Source organism: Marmota monax, unplaced genomic scaffold (genome assembly GCF_021218885.2).
Source record: "Marmota monax isolate L192 unplaced genomic scaffold, Marmota_monax_Labrador192_F-V1.1 WCK01_AAM20220418_F8-fsc00209, whole genome shotgun sequence".
Lineage (NCBI taxonomy): Eukaryota > Metazoa > Chordata > Mammalia > Rodentia > Sciuridae > Marmota > Marmota monax.
The window spans coordinates 2,025,778-2,053,495 of record NW_026694493.1 but is presented as its reverse complement, the minus strand read 5'-3'; the positions used below and the strand labels follow the sequence as shown (position 1 = coordinate 2,053,495).

At 49.7% G+C, this 27,718-nt stretch overlaps 1 protein-coding gene and 1 long non-coding RNA gene across 3 annotated transcripts in view; one reads left to right on the top strand and one right to left on the bottom strand.

Moving 5' to 3' along the window:
- Nmnat2 (nicotinamide nucleotide adenylyltransferase 2) overlaps positions 1 to 27,718 on the top strand; it is a 141,387-nt gene that overhangs the window by 107,604 nt on the left and 6,065 nt on the right. Inside the window, exons 3-8 of the mRNA XM_046419558.2 lie at positions 771 to 838; positions 3,025 to 3,103; positions 7,807 to 7,936; positions 9,335 to 9,415; positions 10,824 to 10,868; positions 15,029 to 15,105. Coding sequence (XP_046275514.1) covers positions 771 to 838; positions 3,025 to 3,103; positions 7,807 to 7,936; positions 9,335 to 9,415; positions 10,824 to 10,868; positions 15,029 to 15,105 — 480 coding nt within the window. The remainder of the gene's footprint in view (positions 1 to 770; positions 839 to 3,024; positions 3,104 to 7,806; positions 7,937 to 9,334; positions 9,416 to 10,823; positions 10,869 to 15,028; positions 15,106 to 27,718) is intronic.
- LOC124075902 (uncharacterized) lies at positions 4,715 to 27,234 on the bottom strand. Of its 2 annotated transcripts, XR_009224525.1 has the most exons (7): positions 26,877 to 27,234; positions 17,242 to 24,588; positions 14,885 to 15,089; positions 13,651 to 13,768; positions 12,756 to 12,996; positions 11,011 to 11,110; positions 4,715 to 7,467 (listed from the first exon to the last, which is right to left on the bottom strand). It is a non-coding gene; the product is annotated as an uncharacterized LOC124075902 (long non-coding RNA). The 2 variants fall into 2 exon arrangements; XR_009224526.1 differs by lacking the exon at positions 13,651 to 13,768.

The following is a 27,718-nucleotide window of genomic DNA, read 5'->3' as shown; positions in this document are numbered from 1 at the left end:
CTGATTCCTCCTCTGGATAAAACTGCCCCCATGGTCTGCGATGCTAAGATCCTTGAAAATGCAAAATACTCGAATACAGAGTCCCGTCTGAGTCCCCCTTGTCTCAGGACATCAGTTAGACCTGAATGAGTGGGTGTTGGGGCAGCAGCTGGGAGCAACTGCTGCCAGAGACAGGCAGCCACACACAGTGCCATGCCCAGACAGAGCTCATTAGAGGAGGAGCAGGCATGCCCGCGTGTTGTCACTTGGCCTCAATGCCAAATTGGCACCTGGTTATGGGTTGAGCAGCCCGGGGCAAGTCTTTGTTGGGATTTTAGGAGAAAACAGCCCATGCCTTTAAAAATCTGATTTAAAATTCTTTTGCCTGCCCCTACCTTCCTGTGTCACTTTTCCTGGTCATTCCTCTTCCTCCCACAGATACACGTGGTAGGCGCTGGGGGAAGCCTCCTGTGCTGCCGGACTGTGCCATAAGACCAGGCTGAGTTAGGTCTCCCCTCTGTGCAGGGCACACTCCAGCTGCCTCAGAAACCGTAGCTTATCCATCAGCCTGGTTGGGCTGGTACCCTCCCACATCCATCTTCCTTTTTCCTTCCCCTCGCCACTCCATGCCTGTCTGTGGGGCAGATGGACAAGTAAAGGGGTCACAGCTCTCATTCCCTCTCACCACCAAAAACTGGTGGCACTTCGGTAACGGGCTGGCTTGGGCTGCCGTTCCAGGGGTGCTGTGGGGAACAGAGGGGCCTCCCAGTGACTGCTCTGTTGCTTCCCAGGGCCTCGTGTCTAGTCGACACCGCCTCATCATGTGTCAGCTGGCCGTCCAGAACTCCGACTGGATCAGGTAGGGCTGGCCGCAGGGGGCCGGGCAGGCCCTGAGCTCACTGTGGGTGGGGCTGGGAAACAGGAAGAGCCCGGCAGTACTTTGGACCCCAGGAGGGCAGGGCGGTGGAGGGAGGCTATCAGCCATGGACAGGTCATAGGCAGGTAGACCTCCAGGGGTGGCCCAAGCGAGAACTTTAGTTTTGCCCTCAGCGGTCGAGATTTTGAAACTACAGAGGGAACTTTTAAGACACATCGGCTTTGGCACATCTGGATTCTGGTGTGATTCTTAGAGCTTCCATAAGCATCACTGGGTTTTGGGGGAGACCTGGCCAGAAATATCCCCAATACCCCCCCCCCCACTTTCAGTCCTGTTCACTTCCAGTAACTCTCATTTCCTTTCGGGAACGTTCCGTGCCCTTGGCAATTGCCCATTCCCACCCTCTCTCCCTCCGGGACCCACACTGACTCCCGGACAGAGGTGTGGGACCTGTAAGCATTGCCCTGAACAGTGTTCAGACTAAGTCAGACTCAGAAAGCCTTTCTGCTCCTCGCTTTTCCCAGTCAGACATGCCCCTAAGATGGCAGTGTTCCCCTGACCCCATCTGCCGAGCTTGCAGCATAATTAAAGCAAGCTTCCAATAATTATGCTAATTATTCTCCCCTAAATTCCTACCGCTATCATTTGCATGAGATGATGATGTTTTTTAAAAAGTCGCAGCACACCATTTGTGCTCTGATTTCCCCTGTGGGAAGACAAGCAGCACCTCAAGGTCTCCACGAAAGGAGGAAAGTGATGGGAAGCTGAGCTCAGACGAGGGGGGCAGAGTCAGCCCAGGAGGGACAGTGGGCGGCCAAGGGAAGCGACAATAATGACTAAACGGTGGTCCTGGCCACTGGAGCGCAGTGAATTGTGTGAGAAGCATGTGCCCTTTATGGACTTTCTCACCCCCCTCGAGACACAGGTAGGTAGAAAGACAGCTGCTCTTTCTCAGATGGGACACAAGCCAGGAGAAGTCAAAGGGCCTGAGCGATAGTCCCTCTGTGGTTGAGTCAGGATTAGAAATGAGGCTTCTCCAGATCTCCCAGGGAAATGGAGTCCAATAGGGAAAACATGAAGCAGGAGGCTGTTCCTGTTTGGATACGCTTAGAAGATTCTGGAATAATTTCCTTATTCATTCAGTAAATATTCACTGGGTGCCTACTGGCTGCCTTACACTGTTCCAGGCACTGGTTAAATCAGAATTGAAATCACCACCAGAATTGAGATCACCAGGGAGTCTTAGAGCAAGCTCTAGAGATGGGAGCTGGCAGGCCCCCAACCCAGGGAGCCTGAGTAGCCAGGTCAAGTGTCTGGTCATCTCTGGCACCTTGTGCACCCAGAACAGGGAGGGGGGCTGGGGATCTGGGAGGAACAGGCTCTGGGCAAAACCCTTTCATAGCTTTCAGTTAGTGTGATCTCATCTCTGAAAACCTGAGGTGTTGTGTGCATGGTAAGGGGTGGACAGGGAATGCTCAACTGCTAAGGAAATGTTTGAGAAATATCCCAATTTAGCAGCTCATTAAGTTGGCAATTAAGCCCGAGAGCCACATCAGTCTGCTTACCTCACCAGCTAGCGCGCAGGAGGGGTGACTTTAGGCCTGAGCCTAGGCCTGGTCTGACTGCTGTGCCTCATGCCCAGGCCTGCAAGGTACCCCAGTGCTCAGGGAGGCAGACCCAGCTGATGCTCCAGGATCTTACCTGCCTGGCAAGGGAAACCAGAGCCCCCATCAAGTGGGGGCTTAATCTTTGTCACAATCCTGCAGGATTCAGAGGATTGGCTTTTGTAAATAAGAGCAAGACACTCCACTAAGTACTGTACATATAAAATTTACTAAGTCCTTCTAGCAAAACCATAAGATAGTTGCTACTGTTATTCCCATTTTATAGATGGGAAAATGAGGCATTGAGAAATCACCTACCCAGCTGGAAAGGCTGAGGCTGGGGATTTAACCCAGGCAAACTGTCTCCAGCATCTTTTCTCATAAGCTTATACCAGACTCCTCTCACTTCACAGAAGAGGAAGCTGAGGTCAGTTTCACGCCCAGGTTTTATCTGAGTAGAGATCTAAGCCCTTGATGTGACCAGCTTTGCCCCCTGAGCTATGGTGAGCCCCTGAGCTATGGAGGGAGGAAAGAGCGTGGAAATGGAAACTCTCTCCATGTTAGGGTGGACCCGTGGGAGTGCTACCAGGACACCTGGCAGACGACATGCAGTGTGTTGGAACACCATCGGGACCTCATGAAGGTGAGCCGGGCCCCAGCCAAGGGGCGGGTGGACTACGGGGAGACAGGGGAGGGGCTGTGCCCACAGAAGCCAGGCATCAGGAACAGGGACTGCTGCCTCCTAGCTGAAGAAGGCTTCCTCCTTCTCTGCCGGCTGTAAGAGGGGCCAGCCAGGGGGTGGGGGTGGCAGGAAGGGAAGTGGTGAATTAGGAAGGAACCCGGAGCAGCTCAGGGGGGCTCCCTGCCTTCCACCCTCTAACTCAGCCTCCCATTTGGATGTGACATGATATTGTTGCTGCTGCGTGTGACTTGGGCAGCTTTCAACAACTGGGAGCAAGTTCAAGGTGGGATAAGGAGACCACAGCTGCAGGACTACAGAAAGCGAGGAGAAGGGAAGGCTAGGCCGAGAAAGGCAGAAGAGAGGTGCTGGAGCTGGTTTGGGCAGCCAGGCCCTCTGCTCCATCCTCTGCTCCATGGGTCCCCTTACTCCAGGGAAGGGGCTGCAGCCGGGCACCACACACCTGCTGGCCATTGTGCCGTCAATCCCATTCATTGCTCCTCACAAAGCCTCAGGGCAGATGGTGTCTGATCCCTGCTTTATTATCTGGTAAAAGGAAGCCCGTGTACCTGAGGTCACACTGTGAGTGCCCAGTGAGCACTGATGGATGATAACTCCCATATTCCTGATTGGAGCCCGGGGCCTGCGTCTGGGGCCTGTGTGTATCTGGGCTGCAGACTCAAGGACTGGCTGCCAGGTTAGAGTGGGCCATCCACAGCCAGCAGCACCGACAGTGTGCACAGAAAGCACCCGTCCCAGATCAATACCAACCCATCGATCCCACAGTGACAAGATGAAAATGGCACCGTCAGTGGCAAGAACCTGATGAACCAAGATGACAAACCATAAATTGGGCTCTGTCCCCTGACTCTGATGTAGAGCCCTCCTAGGCCCACACCACCATCAGCAAGCTGTGGTTCCCATCTGGGAAGAGCCTCCATCACATTCCATCCCATCTTGGCCTTTCACTGTCTTCTCCTTGGGGAGCACCCCCTGACCCCCTCACTCCACCAGAGTGAGCTTCCTTTTACTAGACATGAAGCTTTAAGGCTCCAGACCATCCTGGGGAGCACAGCAAGAGAAGTAGGGAAGCCAACTGGCTGTTGCTCCATCTATTAAGCCCACCCCCCCTTGGAAGTGAGTAGAACTGATATCCTTTCTATCCACTTTTGGAACTCTTCACACACATCCTGACTCTTTCCTGATTTCCTTGATAGGTCTCTGACACAGAGTCACCCTGACATGCTCCTCTGTGCTGGCCTCAGCAATAGAAATAAAAGACACCCCATCTTACTGCATAAGGACAGGTCAGTCAGGATAGGCTAAGATACGCTGAAGTGACAGGCATCCCTACATTCTCAGTGACATCAGACAAACTTATTTCTCACACTCCATGCCAGCCTAGGGGGGTGGTCACCTGGAGGTCTGCTCTCCTTCTAGTCACAGATGCCTCAGGATCCATGACAAGAGGGAGGAATCAGGGGACCTTGCAGGCATTTCTTTTCTTTTCTTTTCTTTTCTTTTCTTTTTTTCCTATGAGCCAAGCACTCATCAAAAAAAAAAAAAAAATTTGATGAGTTAACATCAGATTATTTATTTTGCTTACTCAAAATAAGGACAAGGGAACTTCACTATTTCGCCAGTTGAGAATGGCTGTTCTCCCTCCAATCCAGATTTCTCTTGGAGGACCAGATGTGTCAGCTTGGTTTGATTGACTCCATGTTGTTCCCCCACCCCCCCCTGGAATATTGTCTCTGTTGAAAAACTGGCTTCACAAAGAAGGTGGCAGCAGGAAAATTTCAGAATCCAAAGCTTAAAAATAAGTCTTGGGCAGTGTGGGGTTATTTTCTGTCTCTGGGAGGGATCATCCGGTGTCTGAGGCCTGGAGACAGAGGCAAAGTCCCCAGCCGCCCATCCAGGAGATGTCACTCTCAGTAGTGTCTGGTGTCCTGACCTTTGCTCGCCCAGGATGACAGTGGGTAAGGAGCAGCAGGTCACAGGGGCCCCCTGACCCTCTGGGAGACAGAGCTCTCCCTGGGCAGACCCCAGGGCTGAGGGTCAGCGGCCAGGGGAGAATCATGTCAACGTCTCCCCGCCTGTGGTCCCTGAGGTCCTGGGGCAGGGATGCAGGAGACAGCTAGTGTCATAAGACGTCCCCATCCCCAGCAAGGTTGGGCGCCTGGCTAAGCGAGGAGAAAGTTGGTGTTCCTCCTCAGGGCCTGGCCCCTGTGCTTGGCACCGCCTGGAAGGGGAGGAAGTGACACCCAGGGGAAGGCTGGGAAGTGAGGCCACCATCGTCACATTCAAGTTCAGGGTGCTAAAGCTCAATCTACCCCCCAACAGGCCCCATACTTAGCTCCCCTTCATGGGCCACGTCCCTTCTGAGAGTCAAGCCATGCCCTTTATAGGCACAAGGACCCAGAAGTTCCAGGGACACGTCCATGTTTAGGCCCTCGGATCCAGATCCAGAAGTTTCAAAGGTGCACATCCATGTTTAGGCACCTGGATCCGGAAGTTCCTTGGGCGCACATCCATGTTTAGGCCGTAGCATCCAGAAGTGCCTCAGGTACACATCCATGTTTAGGCCCCCAGATCCGGAAGTTCCTCAGGTGCACATCCATCTTTGGGCCCTCGGATCCGGAAGTTCCTCAGTCCTCCATGTTTAGGCTGTGGCATCCGGAAGTTCCTCAGGTGCACGTCCATGTTTAGGCCCCTGGATCCGGAAGTTCCTCAGGTGCATGTCCATTTTTAGGCCCCCAGACCCTGATATTCCTCAGGTGCACGTCCATCTTTGGGCCCTCGGATCTGGAAGTGCCTCAGGCGTCCATGTTTAAGCCGCAGCATCCTCCTTGCAGGCATTTCTGAGCGCTGGTCATAGTTGTGGCCATTAAGCCTGGCTGCTGTTTTGTTGTCCAAATGACCCGGCTTCCTGGACACTCCCTCTTTTACTCTTGCCCAAAGCATGAGTCTGGACCAGAGAAACTCAGCCAGAAGCCCCAGCTGCTTCTGGCTGATGGGCAGAGGCTGGCTGACCATTTAGGTCACAGATGGTCCCCTGCTTTGGAGCAGAAGCTTGGAGCCGCTTCCCAATCCCCCTGAGCCTTCCCAGTTGTGGTGTGAGGCCAGTGCTCCTGGCATGGAGAAGAGATGTGCCAGAGAGACAGGCGCTCAGGGCTGTTTGGAGAGGTCTCTGAGCCACTGGGAGTTGAGAAGGGCGGGGGCGGCACATACCGTCAGCCATTTTCTTCTCTGGGAGAGAGCAATTCAGTGGGGTTTGTCCAGCAAGAGGGAGAAATTCCTCAGCTAGTTAATAACCAGACCAGTTATTAAATGAGAAAATGTGCCACTTTCTTTTCTGGTGGTAAAAGAATAACAAAAGGAGGCAGACCACGCCTCCTACTCCATCAGCACAGCTGGGCAGAGAAACCCACAAAGCAGACTGAGAAGATCTGAGTCCACAGCCCCAGCTGGCTCCCAGATGGTGGCTGCATGCTGCTGTGACCTTTGCCTATGAGGAGCATGACAAAAGTGACAGGTTCCCCCACAAGACACAGGCTGCTTTTCCAGGGCCCAGAAGGACTTGCGAGCCATTCTGCCTGCAGGGTGGCTGTAGAAGAGGTGCTCAGACTATCATCCCAGCCCTGGAACTCGGGGATCCTTTAACACTGCAGGACTCTGATCCAGAAAGGGTGGTGGGCGGGAGTGGGTGGTAGGCACCATCGCTCTCCAGATGCTGCCTTCAGGGGAGGGACCCTGAGTAAACAGTGGCCCTTGTGAAGCTAAGGGACTGAATACTGGTCCTTTGTTTCTGCTGCACCATAGCTGGTCTCCCACTCACTCTGGGCGAGGGAGGGTTGCTTCTGGGTCAGCTGTGAAGAATGCTGTGTGATCAGCTCTACGTTTTCTGCAGCCCTGGGGAAAGCAGCAGGCCTGATAGCACAGGATAATGAAGAATACACATCGAATTTCCGCTTGGCTCTGGAATGTGTATTCACACCGCTGAACAGGCCAGAGAGGGCTCAGAACCCACCCACTCGCTTCCTGCAACACGAACACAGCCCATTCTGCCTGGCGCTGCTCTCTCGCTTGGCTGTGTTATTGACATCTCTGGCCTGAAGAGGCTGCAGGTGGCCATAGTACCTCGTGTTTGCATGACCTTTCCCAAGCTCACGGAGCCCTTTTGCAGACATGATCTCATCTGAGCCCCATGAAGCAGGCAGGAGGGCCAATATTCGTGAGACACAGAAGGTTGTCCTTTCGGCTGACGCTCACAAAGTTTCTGTCATCTGTCAAGGACTCCATAGGCACAATGCATGTGCTCAGTAATCCTACGACAGTCAAAAAGGCAGGTAAATTGTTAGACTTGAGTTGAGACTCAGGACAGATGAAGTAACTGTCCAACGTCATGTAGCTCAAGGGAGGCAGAGCTCAGATTTGAATCCATGTTTGTATAGTGATACATCCCATGCTTTTCCCTCTGAGCGTCCCTGTCACCTGACAGCCTAATGACCACATGGTGCAGTTGGATCTAGAACCGATGCCCGGGGCTCTCCCTCAGCTCTGCGTACTGTGATGGACAAACTGATGACCATTTGGAGATAACTGGGAAACGCTTTTCAAAGTCACTTAGCTAATGTCACAGACCCAGTCCTTCTCCTTCTCCCTAGAGGGTGACCGGTTGCATCCTCTCCAATGTCAACACACCTTCTATGACACCTGTGATCGGACAGCCCCAACATGAGACCCCCCAGCCCATTTACCAGAACAACAACAACGTGCCCGCCAAGCCCACTGCAGGTAGGAGAATGTTGGTACAGTTCGTTTCAATCTTCAGAATCACTTAGAGGGCGCGCTAAAGCACTCACAGCGGGGCCCGACCCAGAATTTGATTCAGTAGGCCTGGGAGAGGGAGGAGGATTTGTATTTTTAATAAGATAATGCTGATGCTACTGGTCCATGAACTGTGCTTTCAGAACTGTTAATAGAGAGCATCACCATTAGAGAGAGAGAGAGAGAAAGAGAAATGATGGTGTGCATTCTTCTTGTGCATTTAAATAGAATTACATTAACTAGAAATTAAATATACAAAAGGGAGCATTTTTCTCTGCCTCTGCCAGGGAGGTCGAGGGTCTTGCACAAGGTCACACGGTGAGGAAGTGGCAGGGACAAGATCCATACCCAGGCACTTTTAGTCACTTCATTAGACAGAGAACAAAGGCCACCAGCACTTACTCACCACCAAATACTGTGTGTCTGAATAGTGCTCAGAGCTTTCTATATGTTCTCATTTACCGCAGTGATTCTACCCACAGGTGCTATATTCCCATTCACTAATACAAAACAGAGATTCACAGTACAGGTTGCTGATTGCCTAAGGTCGAAGGGCTAGAGTTCATACTAAGTACTGTCAGGCTCCAAGGTCCACACTCAAATTATTCTTCTAGGCAATTCCAAGAGTCAGATGCTACGGCTTTTCAAGCCTAGGGATCATAAGCTGTCGTATTTTGGTCTATCATAAACTGGGTAATTTGCAAAGAGTCAGAATCTCAGTTTGCATACAGCTACTTGTGGGGGCTCAGAAAAAATTTCTGGACTGGAGCCCAGAGAGATAATTGAATACCAGATCTCTCTCAGCCAGATGAGATTTGGGTGTTACTTACTGTCCAGTGGACAGAGCCTGTCCTAAGGATAGACTCATGACAAACCCAGCGAGGAAATGCTCATGATATAAAAATGAGAAAAGCCAATAGCGTAAATACCCTTTAAATGTAGCATCTGTCCACTTATGTCGACACACCTGCAAACATACATTTTAAAAATGGAGGAAAATCATCACTACACCAATGTGTTAGTGGTGATTATCTCTTGAGGTGGGATTAGGGCTGCTTTTTGTTTCCCTCTTTATATATTTCCCTCTTCTAAGTTTTCCAAGTTTTCAAAACTGTAATGACCATGACTAGGAAATAGATTCCAGTCTGTGGCTCACCATGCTTAGGCGTTGTGTTCACCTTGGACTGTGAACAAGAAGATGGAACTTTTGTTGTGATCTTTCTGTTCTTTCTCTCCACCCTCCTCCTGCCTTCCGCTCCCAGCCCCACCCCCTCCAGTGCACCCCTCCTGTTGACAGTGGGCCCCAAGTGTAAGTTGTGAGTGGTTCTCTCCCTCTGTCCCTGTCTGTCTTGCTCTCTCCCATAGCCAAGATCTTGGGGAAGGTGGGAGAAAGCCTCAGCCGGATCTGCTGTGTCCGCCCACCCGTGGAGCGCTTCACCTTCGTAGGTAAGGAAGCCATGGTCTTCCTTTCCCGTCCTGTTTCCTTTCTCTCCTCCCTTCGGTCATCAGCAAATACCCAGGAGCACCTATGCTATGATCTGAATGTCTGTGTCCCTCTAAAATAGATAACATTGAAATTCTAACCCCCAAGGTGACAGTTTTAGGCAGAGGGGCCTTTGGAAGATGATTAGGTCACAAGTGGAGCCCTCATGAGTGAGATTTCTGCCCTTACAAAAGAGGCTCCATCGTGAGGACACGGTGAGGGGTGCTGTTCATGAACCAAGAAACACGTCCTCACTGGTCACCACATCTGCCAGCACCTTGATCTTGAACTCCCCAGCCTCCAGAACGGTGACAAATACATTTCTGTTGTTTGAAGCCACCCAGTTTATGGCATTTTGTCATAGCAGCCTGAATAGAAACCAAGACAACTTATGGTCGGGTGACCATTTATAGAGCAATGGTTGGAAGAGGTGAGCAGGACTATTCCAGGCTCACGGTGCCAATCTGTGATGGGATCCCAAAAGGCATGGCCCCCTGGTCTTGCTGCCTGGGCAGATTTCATGGCCTTTGCCCTCCTCCAGGCTGTGCTCATTCCTTATCCCACACCCCACAGAATGTGTCTGTACACCTGAAGGGTTTTGATCAAGAAACTGTCCACAGGTCAGAATCTGCCCCTGGCTGGCAGTGCCTGTCCTACCAAGAGGCATGAGCTTTTCCCTTCAGCTCTGTCTTTTTCCTGTTTTTCCTGTTCCCCCAAAGCTCCTCATGGAGGAGAGTATCAGAGTCCCTGGGGCTTTCTTCTGAAAACCCCCAATTTAACTGCAGATCCTAAGCCCCGGACTTTGTTCCCTTTTTTCTTTGGAGCTGACTTCCCCCATTTCTGAGGTTTCTAGTTTCAGGCTTGGTGAAAAAGAACTCAAGGATGATCGAGGAGGCGGGGAGGCATGGGTGAGATAGCGTCACCCCAGAGGCTCTACTTTCACATCTTGCTGGGTGCTGTCACTAAGCTCTGCCACACAAAAATGTCAATGTCCCCATGTTTCCTGGCTCTTTAAACCAGGTAGCCCTCAAGGAGGAGGGCAGCCTCCTGTGACTCCAAAGCTGTCCCCCTAAGTTTTGAGGCTACTGGTTTGGGGAGCCTCCGTAAGATACTGCGTGTGCGCAGGCACCTTCTCATCAATGGTTCCCAGGAAGTGGTCTCACTCTGAAAATCCCAGAAATATGAAGTCCTGCTCGGGGAAGGGAAGGACACGCTCTCTGTCCATTGTGGGCCAGCACCAGCCTGGGCTCCACTCTCTCCTCAGATGCCCCTGTGTAAGGAGGCATGGTCCCCCCATCCCATCCCAGATGCTCCTATCCAAGAGGGTCTCCCTCCCTGATGTCTCTGTGCCCCTCTTTCTTTCCTCCTCAGATGAGAACGCCAATCTGGGCACCGTGATGCGGTACGAGGAGATAGGTGAGTGGGGGGTGCGAAAATGGGGCACTGGGGCCACCTGCATCCACGAATGGCACCGTGGGGAGGACAGAGACTTGCAGGGTTTGCAGGAGGATCTGTTCTCAAAAGAGTGCTCTTTCGCAGGCTGAGATCCCATTCTTACTTAGCTTCTCTTCAACATCTCCTGCCCAGACGCAGGCCAGTTCCCTGGAGGTAGGACTGGATCAAGTGGCAGTTTTCCTTCAGAGCCTCCCCAGCCTCATCTAAAAGAATGAGAGTTGAGCTTCAGTACCAGCCGAAAGGACCTTTCTCTTGCCCACAGACACCGCACACAATCAGGGCCCAAGAGTCACTGCCTTCCATATCAGAGGTTTTTAGTGCTTGAAGGCAGAGAAGGGGGGGGTGGCAATCACCTCTGCAGCCTCCCTGCAGCCCTGGGCTGGGCGAAGGCATCCCCCTGTCTCTGTGAGGCCCTGTGCCCAACCCAAAGCCAGAGCAGGCAGAGGGCAGTTGCACAGAGCTGCCAGGATGAGAAGGAACCTGTAAGTCGTAAAGTCACTCAGCAAACTAAAATCTCTCCAGGGTTCCACGGTGGGAGACACAGTGAGGGACCAAGTGCCTGAGCTGGGGAAGGGGGCAGTCAGTGGAGCTGGAGCTGGTAGAGGTCTCGGGTGACAGGGAGGGACAGTGACAACAGGAATGCCTGGATCTCTGGGATGAGAGGACACTGAATGTCCAACAAACACATTCAGTCTTAAACTTCCAGCTGAAAAGATTCTTTAGACATCTTCTGCTGCTGCTCTGCTCTCTCAGGGCCTAAGTGACAGCTCCTACTATGGTCCTGAAGCCTGGGGATGTACCTGAGATCCTCCGGGATCTCCTAAGAGGGCCAGGAGTTGTGGCATCATTTCAAGGTGCTTCTCTGGGTCTTGCTCTCTGATCAGATACACACTGGTGTGCCTGAGTTGGCTCACATTGGTTTGCTTGAACCATGTGAAAAATTTTAAGGAATTTTGCAAAACAATTATTAAACGGTATCGTTACTAAAAAAAGTAAGTTATAATAACTTACGGTTAAATAAATTGTATTAAAAACAAAGATGATGAATACTCCTCACTTCCTAATTATTTTACTATGCTTTAATATCTTTTACTCATCAATACATCGCAGTCTCAGGCTGCAGGAAGGAGCACCTGGCTTCCTTGGGTGCTCCCCTAAGCAAGCAGGGGAGCTTGACTCCAGGTTTGAGAGCCCCAGAGCATCCCAAAGCAGAGATGGGAGTGAAGATGTTCTACCTCCCTGCAGCACCCGGGCTCTGTATTGGGCCATCCTGCCCAGCTCAGGGAGATGCCCCTCCCCTGCAGAGGGCACCATGGCTGTGGGTGCATGCGTACACAGTGCCCTGCCGTTGCCTGTGCCTTCACTTTCATTAGCTCACAGTAGCCCTGTGAAAGGCAGAGGTCACCAGGCCCAAGTGCGGACTCTTCTCACCCCCAGCTGCATGGTGAGCCTGTAGTCACTGCCTGTAGATGGAGCTGGAGATGGGTCCTTAATCTCTGGCCACCCACCTTAGCATACCCTCTGCTCCCTGAGAGAGAAGGGGTCTGCCAGTATCTGACGGGAAGGCCGTAGGGGAGGAAGAACTCTTAGGTTCTGAGAAAGGAGAGCTGTGTCCACTACTGTCAGATGGACTCAAGGTGTGGCCCAGGTAGCCATTGCTTTGGGGTGCCCTGAGAGCCGGGATGGCCCACAGGGCCTGGTCTGCACATAGCTGGGATTCCTGGGCAGGGAGTGTGGAGGGAGAGGTCTCATCCTGGCTCCTGGTCCTGGATCAGAGTGAACTGGGGAAGGAGGCAGGGTTCAGCAGAGGAAGAAGGGAGCCACCCTGCCTCGGGCCCTGGGACTCACAAGGCCCGCTTTTTAAAATCCTCTTGCACACTTCACAAGGAAAAGCCATCTTCCAGCTCCTTCAGCACCTGTGATCCCATTTCCACATTCCTAACAGCAGGCTGCTCCTCCAGGGCTGCCCCAGGCCAGGGGCTCCTGGTCAGGAAACTGGAGGCTCGTCCAATAAACCGGGAGAAATCACTGCTGCCCTCCAGTGGTTGCACATGGGACTTCAACCCTGCCAGGGAGGCCTGTAGGTGACCTGCCAGAAAAGGCAAAGACCTCACTCTAACTATTTGGTGCTTTGACTCATGAAAATATCACACATTATACTTGGGTGAGAACGTGAGTCCCTGTCTTGGGAATAGGAAGATTCATTTTCATGGCTGTGAGCAGGGTTTTCAACCTTGGCACTACTGATGTTTGGGAAAACAATTCTGTGTTGCAGGAGCTGTCCTGGGCACTGTAGGGTATTCAGCAGCGTCCCAGGTCTCTATCCACTACATGAGAGGAGCAAACTCCTCTCCTTCCAAGTCTCGACCACCAAAGATGTTTCCAGACACTGCCAAATTGCTCTTGGCAATTGTAAAATTGCCCCCAGCTAAGAAGCACTGGTGTAGGGAAAGCCAAGACCCAGTGCATCCTCTGGATGTGGCCACTGAACTGAACCATCAGGCAGCCAGAGTTTCAGAGCCTCTGGTTTTCAACAGAGAACTGAGCTGGAACTCTGCATGGCTCCAGGGAACAGCAGAATTCCAGGGATGCACCCATCTGGCTCTTCTCCGCCATACCAAGCCCGGTCACCTCCACAGTGTGGGGAGATGGGCCAGCAAGTCCATGTGATGACATGGACAGGGAGATGCCACCAACTGGGCAAGCATTTCCCCAGGGGCCCATGCTGCAAGAGCGGAAGTACCATAGATAGGCACCAAGGCAGGTGGGGGAAGCTCCAGGCAGCCTGCATGGCCTCTGCGTCAGCTCGTTGTTGGCTCATTCACTCGCCAAGTCTGAGCGCCTACTGCATGCCAGTCACTCTATCAGGAAATATAAAAAATAAATTAAGATTCCTGCACATAAACTGTTCATTAGATTGCAGTACACAGGGAAAATGCAGGAATACTGAGGAGTTAAGATTCTAGCCCTCAGTGAGGTCTGCAGACTGCGCAGACCCTGGGACAATGAGATGCGATGCTGGCACCATCTGTTGTCAGCCAAGCAGCCTTCCACCTGCCTCGGAACCATCTGGATGCCTGTCCGCAGCAATGGAAAGTCCTTAGCTAGCTGTGGGGTCTAAGGAAGGCAGAGCCCTCAGCAGGCTTCTTTCCTGTCTCCTAGCCTCAAGTCCATGGTAGTAGCTGTCTTTGGAAGGCTGGTGGTGAGCTCAGAGTGGAGAGCTCATTAGACAAGAGGCCTACAGCCTTGGCTTTTTTTTTTTTTTTTTTTTTTTTTTAATACTTCAGGATTGAACCCAGGGGCACTTAACCACTGAGCCACATCCCCAGCCCTTTTTATTTTGAGATGGGGTCTTGCCAAGTTGCTTAGGGCCTTGCTAAGTTGCTGAGGCTAGCTGTGAACTTGAGATCCTCCTGTCTCAGCCTCCTGAGTCACTGGGATTCCAAGAGTGCACCACCTCACCCAGCAAGCTTGGTCTCTTGTCAGGAGGGTCTGGGCTGCCCGGGACCCACAAGCAGACACCACCCTGCACCACATCCTGGGCAGAGGGCTTTCCCCCATGGTGTTACAAGATTCCCTGGATTCTTTTTTCCCCATGGCTCAGTTTACTGCCTGTTTAAAAATGACAGTGGGTCTCACTGGGAGAATTCAGAGTGGGTTTAATGAGGGAAGGAAAACGACTGAGAAGCAGGAAGTCAGGGTGCTGGGAAGAGCCTGGGGAGTGGGGGGGGCGTCAGCCTCACTGTCCCCAGCCTTTTGCTGATGACAGTGGCGATGCCCATTGCTGGCCCAGTCTCTGCTAGGTCTCTTGGGGTGACCAGTCATTCTGGTTTAGCCCAGGAAGACCTGTGTTCTGGGCAGGTAGGGAGAGTGGGCCACCCTTGTGCTCCACTCTCCCCATGTGAGTAATCTCCTTGGGAGACAAGGATGGTCTGTAAATGAGCCCCAGCAGGAGGGAGGTTCCTGCACTGCTATACCTTGGCGCCGGGCTGCTGGGAGCCCTGGGCTGTGCAGCCCCCAGGGCCAGAGTGCGGGACGTCTGGGTTCATGAAGGAGGAAGGCGCAGCGGAGTACTCCCAGGCCTTCTCTTACTCCCTCTGCCAACTTTGCTCCCTCCTCAGAGCTGCGGATCTTGCTGCTGTGTGGCAGTGACCTGCTGGAGTCCTTCTGCATCCCAGGGCTCTGGAACGAGGCAGATGTGAGTAGCAGGTTCTGGGGCCCCACATACCTGGGATGGGGAGGAGACACTTGACTTCCGTCTTCCCTCCTCCAACTGGAAACGCTTGCCTCCCCTGAGCTCCCAAGAGGGCGATCCGGGCACATCCCTATGGAAGAAAATTCTCACCCACCCCATGCTAAGCTGCTCCTCGGGGTTGTTCCCATGAAGTGCCTGGGGAAAAGCATGGTGTTCAGAACACCATGCTCCAAGTGGTGCTTAGGGTGTGTGTAAGGGGGTGGGAAAGGGAAGGATCAAAAAAACCCTTTGCCCTTTGGAGATTGTAGTGTGTGTTTTATTTTCCTTTGATTCCTTCTGAAGAGGTCGTAAAATGCACCCCCTAGAATACCACTGATGAGAGAAAAGGGGTCAAGAGGGGAGATGATAATGGTAAAAGGTCAGGAGGATCCTCTGGCTATTGACTTGGAAAGAAGCAGTTAAACTTACCCCACTTAGAAGCTCTGGTTGAGATAATCTAACACCAGCCTGATTCATAAATTCCTCCCTTCTCACATGAACTCCTTTTTTCTCTTTCTTTTTAATTTGTCTGGTAGCCTGAGCCCATGCTAGCTCCAACCTCCAGCCCCAAGCAAATGGAATTACCAGGGCGGCAATTCCAGACTTAGTGTTTTTTTAAATGAACTCGCTGTGCTGTGTAAATCCTCCAGCTCCTCTGGTGAGGGAACCCATGAGGCCCCCGTTGCCCACAGCTCATATGCCAATCACAGAAATGATGAGTTTTGCAGGAATGGTTAATTAACGAGATAGCCAAATCTGAGGAGCAGGAGCCCCAAGTCTGAAAGAGTGTAGGGTATTTACAGGATAAAGAAGCAGGGTGGTGTGAGGCATGGTGACATCTTGGCCCTGTGGTGTCAAAAGGTCACCCATTGGACATCCATGCAAGCCCAAGTGGAGGGTCGGTGGGTTCAAATGGCTTGTGCTACCTACGAAAACCATGTAGACAACCATTTCTACATCAGAGGTGTCATTCATAGCAAAGCTATTAGGAGTGAACTGTTTAGCCTAGGATCTCTGAAACTGGTGATAGATGTCAGTAACTGAAACAAGTGGAGCTGGGGGGCTCATTCGGGGGTTCCCTAGGAACCTCAGTTATTTTTTATATCTGTTAAATCTATGGAATGTTATTGACAGCATTTTGAAATTTTAAAGAAATATGGGCTGGGGCTGGGGCTCAGCACTAGAGCGCTCGCCTAGCACGTGTGAGGCCCTGGGTTCCATCCTCAGCACCACATAAAAATAAATAAATGTATTGTGTCCAACTACAACTAAAAAATAAAATATTAAAAAAATAGACAATACAATCCCTGCCCGCAAGTCTTAGGAGGCATGACATATACATATGAAATCTTTTCCTGTACATTCATGTATCTCTGGAGAAAGAGACATAGAGGCAACCTTCAGGATCAGACTCAGATATCAGTCTACTCCACCACAGCTCATGACAAAATATATTCTGAGCTTCAGTTTTTCCCATCTCTAATAATAATAGGCATAATAATAGTACCTGCCTTGTATAGTTTTGGAAGTCTTAAATGACAGGGTCTATTTAAAGTGCCCAGCCCAGCACATGTCACCTAGCTGTTCAAGTTGAAGGGCACTGATGCTAATCTACACAGCCGTGGGATAGCCGAGAGAGATGGGAGGGTTCTAGAGAAGCCGATGATAGTCCTTTCACCTCCACCATGGAACAATTTCCTGCAGGTGAAATTTTAAACCTCCTTTCAGTTTTGGATTAAGTGGCTTAATTAGTTTCACTTTCTCCCTACTTCACAAGGTACTGTGAAAGCAATCAGCAGACCAAGTTCTGTGCAAGGTCTCAGCAAGGTCCTTCCATGCATCAAGGCAGAGCTGGGCAATGCCCATGGGGCCCCGAGCCATGGGGAGGCTGGCTCTCATGGAGGAATCTAGAAGGAGGCAATGGGCAGCCTGGACTGAATCCCGAAGGAAGCCTGGAGCTATTTGCTAAGAGTGACCTGTGGGAGCCTCCATGGCAGGCGCAGGCAGGCTTCCTGGATACCAACAATAAACTGGGCCCTTGCAGAGTGGCCCGTCTCTGCCTGCCCTCCAGTTAGATTGCTGCTGATGCGGTTCTCTTACTTGCCTCTGTGGCGGTGGGTGCTCTTGGTGTTGATGGAGCCCAGATTCGAGGACCAGGAGTAAGAGCCCGGGTCTCTCCTCTTCTGGTCGGTCCCGGGTGCTGAGATATCAGGGTTGAGTGGTTAATATGGAAAATCAGAGAAGCCAATAGCTCTTGATTTTCTAGGAATGTGACAGTGAAGGTGGAGAGTCCTCACCTATCCCAGTGTGTCCCCACTCTGTCACTTGGCCAGGTCCCAATCCCAACTTTCTTGCCTTTCTGGATTCCTAAGGAAAATCCTAGAATTTCAGCCCCTCGTGCTTGCTTGTATAAAAAGGGAAGGGGTCCTTCTATCTCATTCCCAATCCCCAGTCTGAGTTGGGTGATTTTGGAGCACCCTGTGAAAGCCAGGAATGGATAAGATAATGAACCAACAACAAGGTAGGTGATCAGCTCGTCCCAGTTTTAAAACTGGAAGTCCTGGAGGTGGGGTGCAGGTCAGTGTAGAGCACTAGCCTCTCATGGATTGATCCCCAGCACTGCAAAAATAAAACAAAGCAAAACTGAAAGTCTTACATTCTTAAAACTCCCTCAATGTTGGGCCAACTTGGATGGTTGGTCACCCTGGAGACCTAAGACATCCAGCTTGGCTACTCAGAGGACACAAGTGCCCCTCTATCTGTCCTGTCCAGGGTGGTGAGAATTTGGTGTTCTACAGCAGCAGCAGAAGGATCAGGATCAAGCAGCCCCTCACAGCGGGCCAGGGAGGACTTTCAGCCTCTAGCAGACCTGCATTCACTCCCCACCTGCCAGCCAATCGCTCATCCCCCTGACTCACCCACAGCCAATCCGTGAGGTCCTTAGAATCTCATTGCATTTGAGATAGAGGGAAAAAATATCCAAGGAGCCGTTTCCTTACATAATGTGTGTGAGTGACTCTCAGCCTGCAATTGAGGTATGCCAAAAATATCACATTCAATTCATTTAAGTCAAGTTAAAATTCCATTCCAAGTCCCTACGCTCAAGGATGGTAGAGGTTTTGTCTCATTCATGACTGATTAGCAGACCGGAGAGGCTCTTGTGGGACCTGAACGTGAGGACAGTCCTTCAGACTCAGTTCACCAAGGGCACCACCTCTCCCCTGTTGTAGCCTTCGTGGCTACTTGAGGGTGATGGTGCTCCTCCCGTGCCCACCTGGGGCAGGGGACTCCTTGATGAGTCCCCTGATCCCACTGATCACCAGGCCCTCTGGGTGCTGTTGGGTGGGAGACTTCTTCCAACTCCAGCCTCTTCCTGTTGTGACAAAGTTGCGGGGTGGGCAGCAGAACCTCTTCTTCCTTCTTTCTATCCTGAAAGAATCTTCCTTGTTTCTCTCCCCACCTCAGGACACCTAATGAAATTTCTCCAGTGAATTTAAAGCCATTGACTTCAAAATATTTTTATCCTACAATTTCTCTTTCAGAGCCTGGCTCTGTGCTAGAAATAGGGGTAGGGCTAGGCAACCCTGTCCTTATTTGGGAAAGTTGGAGCTCAACCCTCTTCCTTTCAAGGAACCTCTTTCTAGATGCTCCAGGGTGAGCCCTGCTTACACTATGAGCGAGTTCCACCATCTGGGGCTCCCCTGGAAGTGGCCCATTTTAAAGGATCTCGATTTCTCACCCTGAGATTCTCAGGAATGAGATAGGTGAGAGCTGCTGGGGTTTCATTCATTCCCTCCTTCACCCTTTTATCAGAACACATGCTCTAATTGCCTGGGGCCCACATGATACCTGTTGACCACAGACCTCTGCTCAGAGACCAGGAGCCCAAAGGCCCTTCATCTGCCATGGCTGGGAACAGGACAGCAGGGAGAAGAGCACAAGGCCCCGGAGCACTTTCCAGCATCTTGTGTCTTCTGCCGGATTCTCAGAAACAAGGCAGAGGAGGAGTCCCTGGCTCAAAATGGGAAACGGGAGCCCTGCATCCTCGGTAAAGAAGGCTGAAAGACAGAGGGCCTTCTTTTCACCCAGGCTGAGGACCAGCTGCAATGGCCTCTTGGATGGCAGCATTGCCAGGGCCTCTCCCGACCTCTCCCCGAGTCAGGTTTGCCCTCTCTGTTGCCTTGGCCTCTTGAACCAAAGCTCTCCATCCAGAAATCTAATTTCACAAGGAAAGGGACACTCCACCCCCTCCAGGCACATTCCTTATGGCATGTCCCATTAGTCACAAGGATCCATGAGCCCACAGTGAATTCTGACCTTCGCTGACCAGCGACACACCCTTCCCCTTACATTCCACGGGGAGACAATTCCATACATATTCATCGAGTTTCTTTCAAGGGGAATACAAAGAAGCTCCTGTGTGGCCCTGTAATGGACATTTTTATTCTCGATTTCTGATGGAAATCAAGACCCAGGATCAGGCTCAGATCAGGACCCAGTCCGATATGCCATCCCCTCTGGGTTCTTTATTAGAGAACTAGTCTCCCACAAGAGCCCTGATCCTGGCTTCCTGCATCCTCACAAGCACCCAAGCAGGTCTCCAGGCATGGTCAGGAACTGTGGGGAATCAAGACCCAGAGCCGTGGGGTCAGCCAGGACTGATTCGTGAAGCAGAAAACGTTTATACTCACTCTCTCCCGACATAAAACCTGCAGGGTGGGGACCTGATGCCACCAGCTGCTTTGTCCACCATATTATAATGGAAGGCAGGAAAATTAATTCTAATTTTAATATTTCTTCTTTCAATCAATCCTCCAACATACAAATATATATTTGCCCTGGAGGCCCATGCTGTCTAAAACTACCTTTTTATTATATCTTTCCTTTATAGAGCATGAAATAAAACATGAAAAATTTATAAGAGTTCCCAAATCCTGTCAGCACTTAATAACTGTTGGCTGTCTTTCATTCATTCATTCATTTTAAAATATTTTCTGAACACCTACTATGTGTCAGGCACTGTTTTAGAAATGGAGTAACAGAGAAAAGAAAGTTTTTGACCATGGACTTTACTTCCTAATGGGAGACAGAGACAATAAACAGTTTGTATCTCATGGGTTAACTCATTTAGGAGCACTTCGGTGAAATGGAGTCTCTGTTCCTGTTTTAGAGATATGGAAACTGAGGTTTAAATGGATCATGACTTGTCCAAGAGCATACAGCTATAAAGTTCTGGCTGGTTGAAATAGGGTTGTCTTTATTGGCCTTACTTGGAAAGGTATGGACTTTTGAGGAAGCAGGCGAAAACCATTAAGTGTACCGATCACCTGTATTAGCTGGTCCCAAGGATATTTGCATTTTAAATAAGCAAGCCTCAATATTTATCCCAAAGGAGTGAAATTCTCAAGGTGGAACATCAGGCACCAGAAATCAGCTAGTGAGGCAATTGATTTTTTCCCCTTTCTCTTTTTGCACTCCTTAAAGACATTCCACAGGTTGGTTCTAATTGGCTGCACCTTACATTTTTCCAGCCAACCCATCAGGGACTAACTGCTTCCTACATCCATCAGCTATGGGAGAACAACCAAAGAAAATAAACAGAGGAAGAGCCTCAGGCATTAGCCACTCCACAAGAAATCCCAGGGCCCCTAGATAAATGGAGCAAAGACAAACATTCAGTGATTCAGGCTCAGATGGTTTTGATCAGACAGCCCAGCCCCCGGTGGGGAGGCCTGATGGACTCTTCCACCCCAGGGATTAGGCTCCCCTCCCACTGATAAGCCCACTGCTGAATTCACAGGAGCCTCAGCTCCTGCCTGGGGGATTCTGGCTGTTCTCATGTGAAAGATGCAGTTAGTTTTCAGGCCTTTGAGTCTGGAAACCCCTGCCTTCCCCACACTCCCAAGCTGGCAGTGGGAGTGCGGGTGATTTCCTGTGGGAAGCCCCTCGGAAGGCTCCTCCTTGCATTTGCATTGAGAGCATCCTTGAGCAAAGTAGCCCCCCACCCAACCTTCCAGCCAGAGAAGTGCGAGGGCCAGAACAGCTCCGGGCTTCCCCACGGCAGTGGATGGAGGTGGATGGAGGAGCTGCTTCCAAGCTCCCCACATGCCCGAGGCTTCTGGAAGCTCTTTCTGTGCCTCCTTTCTTAATCCACTCAGAAGAATGCACCATTGTATACTCTAGGGGGTGATGTGGAGCAATGAACTGAGAACTTATTGTAGGGTAAGCTAGTAGAAAAAAGTAAGATCAAATAAGATCGAGTACCTATTGTCAAATTGTAATATTTTTAAACCAAACAAGTTTTTCAACACACTAAAATATGATTTTTTTTTTTTTTTGGTATTTTGGATTGAACTCAGGGGCACTTAACCACTAAGCCACATCCCCCCAGCCCATTTTATATTTTATGTAGAGACAGGGTCTCACTAAGTTGCTTAGGGCCTTGCTAAGTGGCTGAGGCTGGCTTTGAACTTGCAATCCTTCTGCCTCAGCCTCCCAATCCTCCTGGGATTATAGGTGAGGGCCACAGCCCCTGGTTTAAAATATGTATCTTATCAATGGATCTAGAAGAGGCATGAAGCAATGGAAAGTATCCTTAAGGGAGACCAGAGTGAGTTCACATTCACTTAGTAGCTGCAGCTTAGACACATCACCGCAACTCACTGATTCTTGTTTTTTTTTCATCATGAAATGAGAAAGGAGACACACGTCTCAGAAGACAGAGGTTATGTTATAAGGACTAAGGGACAATAAATGAAGCTCCTAGTATTGTGTCTGGCTCATGGTTGATATTTTAATAAATGTTTCCTCCTCTCACTGATGGACCAATGTTCATCCCTGACCATCCCTTCTCTGGAGACACACAAGTGGGCCCAAGGCTCTGTATCTTGAAAAGAGAGAAGTGTTTGGGAGAGAAGGCCAGGATTCTGAACCCTGATCTAAGAATGATGATCTTACCAGTTAGACTTGCCAGGGCAAGTCAATGTATCTTAAGGTTCTCTTGAACCCTGTTTAAAACACTCAAATGGTTTCTCTCTGCAATAGGAACAAAATCCCATCTTCACTGTGATCTGGTCCTTGTTTATTTATTCTGACTCTCTGTGCTCCAGTTTTCTCATCCCAGGGCTTTTACAGAATGGTGGCCTCACTGGGAATACTCTTCCCCAGATAGCCCCGGGGCCCAGTCCTTTCTCATTTAGGTTGCAATTTAAAGGCCCACGCCTGTAATCCCAGTGGCTCAGGAAGCTGAGGCAGGAGGATCAAAGCCAGCCTCAGCAAAAACGAGGCGCTAAGCAACTCCGTGAGACCTTGTCTCTAGAAATAAAATACAAAATAGGGCTGGGGATGGGGCTCAGTGGTCAAGTGCCCCATAGTTCAATCCCCCCTTACCAAAAAAAAAAAAAAAGGCCATTTTATTCTATATCATATTGTACTAATATCTACCAGATGTTTTCCTTTTTTAGTATATCTGTTTATTATTGCTTCCCCCTCAAAGGTAAGGTCCACGAGTGAATGCCTGTGTTGTTCACCAACACCAGAACAGTGCCCAGTTCACCAATACAAATTTACCACATACTCAGTATAGATTTGCTGAATGAAAAAAAATGACGGGGAACCGGAGACGACTCCATTGGAGGAGCTCAGCCCACAGGATAATTTGTCACCTGTGCCGCCTGTGGCCCAGACTTTTGCCAGTTACCTATAATCCATTAGCCACTACAAGATATTAGTCACCCAATGGTAGGTAACTTGCCCCATCCTTCATCACAGTGGATACAACTGAAAATGACCTTTTATTTAATGTCACCCACTAGATAGTGATCTAGCCTAGAGAGGAAGTCGTTTCTACCTTGCCCATCCTTGCACCCCTAGTGTCCAGGAAGGTGCCTGGCTAAGACTACAGGGAATCTACCCACCCAAAGCATCCCTGAAGCTCAGCAGGGCAGGCCTTGGAATCCCGCCTCTTGGAGACACAATGGGAACCCCACATTCCTCCTAAAGATTTGCTGCCTGGGCCCAGTGTCCTCTCTCCCAAGGCCAAGTTGCTTCCTGCCTCAACATGTCTCATATCCTTCCTTCAGATTCCCCACGTTTGGAGAAGCAGGGTCTGCCCCTCCCACTTCCTCTCCTCCCTGCCATCCCTATCTCCCCTGGGAAGCCTTTGACCAGAAAATGAAAAGATATGATCAAAGCTGTGCCTGAGCAGGAAGTCCAAGCAGGATGAATGGCACAGCCCCCCACCTCTGAGGCTGACGCAGGCCAGGGCTAAACTGAGAGGGCCATTGTGTGCAGCACAGAGAGAAGACCATGCCCTGAGCCTGCCCACCCAGGTCAGGCAGTTCGAGGGCACATGGGCCAGGAATGGGGTTTGCCAGCCTGGAGGGCTTTGCTGTACTGACTACTCCCTTCACCTCCCCAACCCCAAGGGCAAGACCCACAGAGAACTCCCCAGGTCTGCAGGAGGTGCTGGGGCAAGAGCTCAGTTCCAGGGACCTACACACAAATAAGACTTTTTGTCGGTATCAAAATTCTGAATTTCAAACAGATGCTTGGGCTGCTGGCTCATGTCCATTGGCTTGTTCAACCTCAGCTGCTGTCTCATCTCCAGGAATTTTTCCAGAACTACTACCTTCACCATGAAGCTCCGTGAGTTTTCTACTTCAAACGGGGCTTCATTAGCATTTGTACTTTTCTAACAAAGACATCATGAAGAAGATGTTGAGGACGATAAGAGATGGGCAAGCCTTTTCTTACTCTTTCCAATGTTTTCTGGATTCTTTTTATTGATCCCTTCTTAGGCATTTGTCTGTACTCCTCTGGTCATGAATCCCATCATCTCCAGGATCTTCTGAACATGTAGCCCAGGCCAAAGCATAAGAGGTTTTCTGCACATGATTGTTGGCTGATTTTTCTTTTATTTTTCTTTTGTCAGTCCTGGGGACAGAACCCAGGGCCTCATGCATGCTAAATAAATGCTCTACCACTGAGCTACATCCTTAGCCCAGGCTATATTTTTAAGTAATATAACAACACAGAGCTGATGAAGCAAATAACCTTCATAGTTTTGACATCAATGTTAGCTTCAATTATAGTCTGCCACTTTTTGACCATGGGGCACATTTTGTCCTCAGTAAGATTCATGCTAATGAAAATGAGTTAGGCAGCTTTTGCTATAAACACTCTCAATAATTAGCTTGAATTTTCTACATGCATCATCATCATTCTGCAGATCAATAAGGCTCACCTCAAACACAGAACCCCTGAGGCCATCAGATGCTGTTTTGGTTCCTTGAATCCTTATGACTAGTGTTTTTCCAATGTTTCTTAGATCGGACATAGCAGGTGCCATCATACCAATCTTTCTTAGAAAATGGATCCAGCACTTTCTTCTTGGCTTCACTTTTGCTGCCTCCTCTAAGGCGTTTGTTCTGGCCAACCACTGTGGTGCTGCTCAGAGACCCAAAAATGTGAAAATGAAACTCTCATGAGAATTTAGACCTATGGGATGGGTGCACAAGGGGTGCAAGTCTAAATAGTGTGGCCATTTGCCCAAAAGGTGGTATTTAAGTGAAGGGCTTTGAGCCAAGAAGGAGTAGAATTTGACTTATATTTTAATGTTATCAGTCTGGATGTTGGAAATAGACTGTAAAAGGCAAGAGAATAATGGGAAGACCAGAACAATTCAAGTGAGAGGCAGTAGAGATGCATTAAGGTGCTGTTACTGAAAACTTGATAGTTTAAAGCAATGCCTAGTTATCATCTTCTAGTTCAGAAGCAGGAAGTGTGAAATAGGTTTCAAAGAGCCAAAACTTAAGTATTGGTGGGACTGCGCTCCCTCCAGAGGCTCTAAGGACAATCCGTTTGACTTTCCCAGAGCTTTATTTGTTGCATTCCTTAACTCGGCCCCTTCCTCCATCTTCAATGGTGTAGCATCTTCAAAACTCTCTCTGCCCCATGTTCACATTATCTTCTCCTGTGTCACATTTCTCTCTCCCTCCCTCTTACAAGGATACTTATTATTTATTGCCCTTAGGGACTGCCCATATGACCCAGGATAATCTCAAGATTCTTGGTTAAATCACATCTGCAAAGTCTCTTTTGCTATATAAGGTCATAGGTTCCAGAGATTAGGACCTGGGTCTCTTTGGGGGTCATTATCCAGCTACCAGAGGAGGAATGAGCAGTCTTATATTTTGTTTTAAGATAGAGTTAATTGGATTATATTAGGGACTGAATGTAGGATGTGGGAGAAAGAGAGGAAATAAGGAAAATGCCAAGGTCTTTGCTCTGAGCGGTTATAAGAAATGAAAAAGGGCTCTAGGAAAAGCATTTCCTTGGGGAGAGCTGTCTATTTACTTGTGTTAGCAGGTCCACAAGCTCATGGGCCTATGAAGTTTGAGATACCCCAGCCAAGTGGCATGTTGCGAAGACAGCAGCTGTCACATGAGTCTAAAGTTCAGGAAAGAAGTCTACGCTGGAAATATTAATTTGAGAGCCTTTAGTGTGTCTCTAAAGCTTTGAAATGGAATGAAATCATTAAGGGTGTGAGTGTTGACAGAAAAAGAAAGAGGGCCAAGGACTGAGGTCTGGTGGAGTCCAGTGATTCAAGGTCAGAGGGAGGAGGAGGAATCAACACAGGGAGGCCAAAAAGGAGCTGCCAGGAAGGGGAGGAGGATGCTCAGGAGAGGGCAGTGGTGTCTGGAGGCCTGGTGAAGACAGAGGTGGGGGTGGAACAGATCTCTGAGCCCCCGAGAGAGGTGGGCGTCAATGAGGGCACCTTTCACCCACCCCAGCACCTAGCGCCCCTGTTCCTCCAGCATGAAAATGAAGCCCATGCCTCACTGTCTGGCCAAAGGAGCAGGCTTGCAGCTCTGCAGAGAAGCTGCTAAAACCTAGGGGTCTTTTTTCATGAACCCTGTCTCCCTCACCCATCTGTGACTCCTAGGGGCAAGTCTGCCACCTGTTTCTAGAAACGAGAAACATCTCAGGCAGCTAGGTCTCCATCTGCTTGCCACCCACAGAGCATCCTGGCACAATTATTCATTGAGTGTCAGGTCATTAGGTCCTGAGTGGAGAGAAGTAGCTGGGTGGATGTCACATACAGGGCAAGTTCCCCCATGAGGACTCAATGCCATCCTGAGCTGTTATCTTTGAGCTTTAAACTGAAATGCTCACTTTAAATAGCCCTGTTATCACATGTACCGTTTATCAAACATCTCAGAATCAGCAGGAAGGCAGATCCTACATCATGCAACCTACACCCCATCATCTACCTAAGCGGGCAGTTTAGGAACCTCCAGGTATGTCCTTTGGATGGATGCCCTCTCTTCTCTCCTCCCCTCTCTCCCCTCCCTCTTCTCTCTTTTCTGTCTCTTTGTCATGCCAGTTTTTCCAGAGTTTTAATTTAGTAAGTAAACCACGGACTCTCAAATCTGGTTGCACACTGCAATCACCTGGAGATTTCTAAAAAATACTGACCCTGGGTCCAATTTTGAGAGATTCTAGTTTATTCTCTTGGGTGTGAGGTGTGCATGGGGATTTTTTTAAGTTCCTCAGATGTCTCTAATGTGCAGTCAAGTTTGAGAATCAGTTACTGCATAGTGAATCCCAGTGCAGTATTCTAAAAGCAATGGCAAGAGAAGCTGAAGCCTCCTCCAACTCCCTGCCCTGGCTCTCCCTAACATTCCTGGCCTATAGGACAAAAGATCTGATGCCAATTTGCCCGATCTGAATACCTCCAACAGATGCAGTGTGTGGTAGGATGCTCTGTATCTTCCAACTGGCAGAGGTGGCAGGGCTCTGATATTCCACACCTCACTTGTAACTTCTCTCCACAGCTTCCCTCCTCGGGTACTCAAAGCCTTATTTCAGCAACATCAAAGTTCCAGTTGCAATTCTAGGTCCAGTTGTGAGCAATGGGGAAAGCCACCAAAAGTGGATGGAAAAAACCCAAGGATATGGGCACGCACACACCATCCCATAAATCAGTCCTACAAATGGAAATCAGTGGGTAGGAAGATCTTCTAGTAGAGGAGAATGGGTTATGATGTTCCAGAATGTCTGGTTTTGTGGTTTGAAGAATTATGGGGGGGAAATCTGGGTCTCTTCCCGTCAGAGCAGATCTTGCTCAATAAGCTACACTGCCTAGAAGCAACTCGTGTCCTCATCCCCTCCACCATCTGGGATCCATAATTGGCAAGATCTAAACAGTAATACGCTGATCCAAGTCTGTCAAATGCCATCATGTCCAGGCTCTTTGAAAATAAAAATTGGCACCAATTTCCAGGAAGCCTCTTGGTAATATGTTTCAAGACCTTGAAATAGGTCCAGTTCATTTCCTTTTATGCAATTATCTTATTCCTTATCCTAAGGAAATAATCAGAGATGTGATAAAAGATTTATGTATAACGATCTTCATCAAAGTGTTATGTACAATTGCAAAAAAGAATCAGAAGTAACTGTATACTTCCCACAATTTAGGGCTGGTTTCATATACCATGGAGTGTCTTGCTGCAGCAGACAATGAAATATATAGATTGTTAACACTTGTTTTCAAATAATTTTTATTCATGTGAGA